The sequence below is a fragment of the Myotis brandtii genome, unplaced genomic scaffold, assembly GCF_000412655.1.
Source record: "Myotis brandtii unplaced genomic scaffold, ASM41265v1 scaffold157, whole genome shotgun sequence".
NCBI classification, from domain to species: domain Eukaryota; kingdom Metazoa; phylum Chordata; class Mammalia; order Chiroptera; family Vespertilionidae; genus Myotis; species Myotis brandtii.
This window is the reverse complement of record NW_005355708.1, coordinates 137,140-143,099: the sequence shown is the minus strand read 5'-3', so window position 1 is coordinate 143,099 and position 5,960 is coordinate 137,140. Positions and strand designations below refer to the sequence as shown.

Below are 5,960 nucleotides of genomic sequence, written 5' to 3'. Positions count from 1 at the left end.
AGGTCTTAGCGTAGCCTTCCTTAGAGTTAGGCCTTGTTCTCCTGGGGACATGGGAGATTTCAGTAACGAGGCTGTGCAGGGCTTCTCACAGGACAAGCCCTTTGGGGACAAGAGGCCGGATGCTGGGGAAGTGGGAGTTAGGGTTCGGATTTGTGAAAGGGGCTCAGGGACCTCGGCAGGTCCTGGAGCCCCTGTGCAGTGCGGGACAGGAGCCACAGTGCCTTCTTTAGCCGCCTGCGGGGCCAATGTGCGCAAGAGCTTTCCCCGCGCCGGGCACACAGTGGGGTTACAGAAGTTAGTCTCTTTAAGGGCTGAAACGGGATGGTTTGGGCCCCACCTCTTGCCTTCCCATTGCCTGTGCCAGAGCTCTCAGGCCAGCGGTTCCCCCATGGTCACCACCACACGTCTGTGTTCCTAGAAGAGTATGGTAGCCCAGCCGGCATGGCTCAGTGGTTGAGTGTTGACCTATGAACCAGGAGGTCACAGTTCAACTCCCGGTCAGGGCACATGCCTGGTTGCGGGCTGGATCCCCAGTGTAGGGCATGCAGGAGGCAGCCAATCAATGATTCTCTCATCATTGATGTTTCTATCTCTTCCTCTCCCTTCCTCTCTGAAACCAACAACAACAGAGCGTGGTAGGAGCTCGGTCTGCTAGTAGCATCAGGGGCAGGACTAGACCCTGACACCAGACCCTTCAGGGATGCCACTGATGACCACAAAGTGGGGGGCGGGCGGCCTGAGAGGTCGGGGGCCCAGGGCTTCCAGGGTGGAAGCAGAAACTCCACACCAGCCCCCTTCCCCTCCGTCTCCCCCCGCCCCACAAAGCCCACAGCCTGCGGACCCCCTCCCTCCCAGCTCTTTACCTACAGAATTTAAGTCACCTGACAATATGGGTCATCCCATAATTAGCCTTTATCTGCCCAAACCCCAACTGTCACCCCCTGTGCTCCTGGGGTCCTGTCTGAGGAGCCAGACGAGGGCCCTCGAGTCCTGGCCAGGCCTCCGTTTCCTCATCAGAAGCTGGGATAGTAACCTGCTCCGCCTGCCCAGCCCAGCCAAGGGCTCTGAGAGGATTAGGGGAGGTCTTGTACAGGGAGCCGCAGCCACACAATTGGGAGGCTGTTGTGAAAGATAAATAAAGTATCAGGTGACAGATGGCAAGTGTCGGGGGATGGGGCGCTGGGAGGGGCAGCCTATTCACCCCCTTTCCCGCCGGGCTCCCTCCACACCCACCATCTGGATGCTTCTCGCCCCTGTTGCCCCCCAGAGCTGAGCCTGGTGGTGAGTGATTGGGGGAGACTGGAAGGGTTCTTCACCCTGCCCCTTAGCCCTCTTCCCCTCCTTTAGCCATCACCACCCCCCCTTTAGCCATCACCCCCCATCTCCCCAGCCCCAGGCAACCACTGACCTACTTCCCATTTCCGTAGATTCGCTATTCTGGACATTTCACATGAATGGAAGCACAGTGTGCTGTCTTCGTGTCTGGCTCCTATCACTGAGCGGAATGTTTTCAAGGCTCATCCACATTGTAGCACGCGTCAGAACGTCATTCCTTCTTTTTTAACATATATTTTTTTATTGATTTCAGAGAGGAAGGGAGAGGGAGAGAGAGATAGAAACATCAATGATGAGAATCACTGATTGGCTGCCTCCTGCATGTGCCACACTGGGGATCGAGCCCACAACCCCGGGCACGAGCCCTGATCGGGAATCAACTATGACCTCCTGGTTCATAGGTCGATGCTCAACCACTGAGCCAGGCCAGCCGGGCAGCACTTGTTATTAAAATGACCTGTTCTCCCGAGACGGCAAGTGTCAGCGGCAGGAAACCATACCTCTCTCCCTGACCTCGCTCAATGCCTGGTCCATAGGAGGTGCCCAGAAAGCATGTTCACCTGGGCCACTGCCTGTGCTGCCCTCTGTGGCTCGGCCCCAGCTCACCTGGCCACGGCACAAGGGCCCCTTTGTATGCCGAGGGGACAGGGAAGGGGTGATGCTCTGGAGGGGGGGGCGCGGGCTGGGACCCAGACAGATGGAGACCCAGACAAAGCCCTCTTTAAGGGGATCCTGGCTGCCCTGCTGACAATGCACTGATTCAGGAGCCTGCATATCAAAGGAACCAAATGCCCGGGGCCATGAACTTGGCAGTGCCGGGAGGTCGTTTGGAGGTCATCAGTGGGATATGGGCATCAGTGAATGCCGCTCTCCCGCTCTCTCTCCCTGCACCAAAGCCCCTCCTGGGGGCACCCCTCAGGCCCTGCCTGTGTCCACGCTGGCACTGGAGAGGTGAGAACTGGTACAGCTGGTCAGGTTCCCGTGCGGCCGGCTGGGACCCGTGCCCGGCCCTTGTCGCTGGGTTTATCTTCAGTTGGGCTGAAACTTGATCAGGCTCCTGATGCAGGTGTTAGGGCTGAGAAGGAACTGGATCCTGGACGAGGCTTAGGGGGCAGTGGGCAGAAGCCTGAGGAGGTGGCTGGACTAGGGGGGCACTCCGAGGGGCAGTGCAGCCTGGACGACCTGACCTGCGCTCAGCTAGGGTGACCCCTGACCCTTGGTGAGCTGTGGGGCCTGAGTCAGGGCCTCAGTCTTTCCCGCACAGCCCAGCCCGTCTGGAGGCCCCTCCAGCTGGCTCACCTGAACCCCATCTGATGGGTGGGTGAGACTCCTGAGGCTGGGCCTCCTGGGGAGCTGCCTGCCCTCCCTCCTCCTCCCCCCTCCCTCCTCCCTCCTCTCTCCTCTCTCCTCCCTCCTCCTTGGAGAATCCCAGAAGGAGGCCATGCTGGGCCCCCTGGCTCTTAGTCCAGTTTAGGTGCAGTGAGCCAGGTGCGCGCCTACGGCAGGAGGCCAGTGGTGAAGGGGGGCTGATGTCGGGGCGCACAGAGGATGCTGGGAGGGTCTGGTGGAGTCCCAAGGCTGTGGCCCTCCCAGGCCTGGCCCTCCTGCTTCCTCACCCCAGTCACTGAGCCACCAGTGGCTCTTTGCCCCACCCCTGGGTCTGCCAAGGGTGAGAGGGAGTGTGGGGGCTGAGGCAGGGGTGCAGGGGTGAGGCAGGGGTGAGGCTGGGGTGCAAGGTCCTAGGTGCCTCAAGGCTGCAGTGACATGAAGGGTCTGCAGGTTTCAAGCCTCGGGTTTGAGTTCCGTTCCCCCACTGGCTAGTGTGTGAGCTTAGACAGGTCACTGCTCTGGGCCCGTCTCCTCCTCTGTGCAGTGGGGATGGCAGTGGCCTCACCGCCTGGCCCATGAGGGACTAACGGGGTCGGTGCTCAAAACAGGTCCTGACACAAGTACACGCCTAATGAGCCCCAGCCTGTGTTACCGTTGCTCCTCCCCTGGGGACAAGCATGGGGCGTGGTGCAGGCAGAGGAAGGTGGTCTAGGGCACATGGCACTCTGGGCTCCTTTGGGCATCCAGGGCCAAGTGCCCAGATGGGGCACACGGGCGCTGATGGGACAGGGCTGGGCCCGGGGCTCAGGGGCCTGAGGCTGCCCAGCTCTGGAACCTCCTGCGGCCCTGACTGTGGTCCCCCCGCTTCTGGCCCCCACCCCTGGCCCACACCCTGAGAGAGGAGGGGTGAGGTCAGTGCCAAGAGTGTGGCCGGGGCTCCGGTGACGGGGGCCTGCCCGGGGGCCCTTTGCAGATGGTGGTTCTCATGGACCCGATGGAGGACCCCGATGACATCCTGCGGGCACACCGGTCCCGAGAGAAGTCCTACCTGTTCGACGTGGCCTTTGACTTCACTGCCACACAAGTGAGAGGGCTGGGCCTGGGGACACCCTCTGCCCCGCGTGTGAGGGACCCTCAGAGGGCCTGCCACCAGCCCTCAGCCTGCCCTCCACCGCTCGCTCCCTGACTCCCCCCTCCTGCGGCTCCGTGCGTGCAAGTGTGCGCTCGCCTGCCTGGCACGTGCACGGCCTCCCGCCTGGACACACTCGGGTTGGTGTGCAGACGCCACCCTCCACGGGGACCCCCACGACACACCCGGCAGGTGGCCCGCTGGGAACTGGAGGGAGGCGCGGGAAGCCCATCTGGGGTGAGGAAGAGTCTCGGGGAAGCTGACACCCTCCCAGGGACCCCCGTCCTGCCTACCTGTGGGGCGTTCCCGGGAGCAGATGCAATGCGTCCCCGAGGCTGGGGGCCGGCCGCCAGCTGTGGGGGAGGCATCTCAGGTGTCCTGAGTGCTCTTTCAGGCGGGCGTCCCCCATGGGCTGAAAGGAGAGACACCCTCCACACCCACCCCCACTTCTCTGGGGCCAAGGGACAGAAAGGCCGCTGTGGGGAGCAGTGGGAGGGTGCCCGTGGGCAGTGTGCCTCGCCCGTGCCCAGGCCCCTGGCGGCTGTCCTCTCCCTCCCCTGCAGGAGATGGTGTACCAGGCCACCACCAAGAGCCTCATCAAAGGCGTCATCTCAGGCTACAACGCCACTGTCTTCGCCTATGGCCCCACAGGTGAGGGGAGCCCACACCGTGGGGGGGACCGGATGCTGTCCCCCTTGAGGAGCAAGCCCCCTCGCCCTGTGTCAGAGAGCCCGTCTGGCCCCAGCTGGGGCAGGGCTCAAGGATGTAGCTGATCCACCCCCCTCGCAGGGCCCTCAGGCCCCAGCGGCCCCATCCCCAGACAGGACGCCATCCTCCCCAGTCCTCACCCCCCTGCCAGCTGGGGGTCCCAGCCTGAGGACACACCCGGGTTGGCCAGGACACCCTGCCCGGCAAGGTGGCACTCCCGACCCACCCCACTCACCCACCACCGTGCTGTGCCCAGGCTGCGGGAAGACCTACACCATGCTGGGCACGGACCACGAGCCAGGCATCTATGCCCGGACCCTCGATGACCTCTTCCGCGCCATCGAGGAGACCAGCAATGACATGGAATATGAGGTGTCCATGTCCTACCTGGAGGTGAGCCTCCCCCCAGCCGGCTCAGTCAAGGGGCCCATGGGATGGGGCTGGCCACCTGCCTGGGGCCACCACCAGGCAGTTTCGCGGGCTGCTCCCCACGGCAGCTCTCCCGCACACGCTGCTGGCCCCGCTTTACAGAAGTGGGAAGCTCAGAGACATGAGGCAACTAGGCCAACGTCACACAGCAAAGAGAGGGAGCAAGGATTTAAACTCGGGAGCCCTGCTCACTGGCCCACACTCCCAAACAGCCTTCCGCTGAGCGCGGGCTCAGCGCCCGCCCTCCATCCTTGGCGTCCGTTTCTTTCTTTCTTTTTTAATCCTCACCAGAGGATATTTTTCCATTGATTTTTAGAGAGAGTGGAAGAGAGAGGGAGAGACAGAGAGAAACATCGAAGTGAGAGAGAGACACATCGATTGGTTGCCTCCTGCACTCGCCCCAGCCAGGGTCCAGGCTGGGTAAGAGCCTGCAACCAAGGTATGTGCCCCTGACCAGAATCGAACCCGGGACCCATCGGTCCTCAGGCTGATGCTCTATCCACACCAGCGAGGGCCTCCGGTCCATTTCTTAAGGCCGGCCCTGTCTACCCTGCCAGGCCACCTCCTGGCACTCATTGTACGTGTGGGCGGCTGAGGACTGTACATACATGGACAGGCTTGAACCTGCCAGCCTTTGCTGCCTATCCCCAGCCCCAGCACCCAGCGCCCACCTATGGGAGGGCCACCACCCACAGGGCGGGGGCAGCGGGAGTGGGAGCCTGCAGAGGCCAGATGCGGCGAGAGAGCCAGTGGGCTGGCCTCCATCTGGCTCCCAGCCGCGAGGCTCCCTTCAGGAGCTGATAATCTCCCGGGTGACAGCTCGGGCTGAGCAGTGATGCATCCCCGCCAGCAGCTCTCCCACCAGCACGGTGTGGACTCCTTGGTGTGGGGGTCGGGAGAGTGGTGGAAGGGTTGCTTAGCAACAAGCAGGGCAGGCCAGCAGTCAGGTCCCCATCCTCTGCCCAGTGCCCAGCCTGCCCGCAAAGGGGGTCCCTCTCTCCTTGGCTCTGGTGGCTCGATGTTTCCAGTG

At 62.6% G+C, this 5,960-nt stretch overlaps 1 protein-coding gene across 2 annotated transcripts in view; it reads left to right on the top strand.

Moving 5' to 3' along the window:
* The window catches only part of KIF19 (kinesin family member 19), a 20,332-nt gene that overhangs the window by 5,048 nt on the left and 9,324 nt on the right, over positions 1 to 5,960 (top strand). The window contains exons 3-5 of one of the 2 annotated variants that reach the window (XM_005861787.2): positions 3,638 to 3,748; positions 4,357 to 4,444; positions 4,758 to 4,894. In XM_005861787.2, coding sequence (XP_005861849.1) covers positions 3,638 to 3,748; positions 4,357 to 4,444; positions 4,758 to 4,894 — 336 coding nt within the window. The remainder of the gene's footprint in view (positions 1 to 3,637; positions 3,749 to 4,356; positions 4,445 to 4,757; positions 4,895 to 5,960) is intronic. The other variant, XM_014536083.1, reaches the window with a different exon arrangement.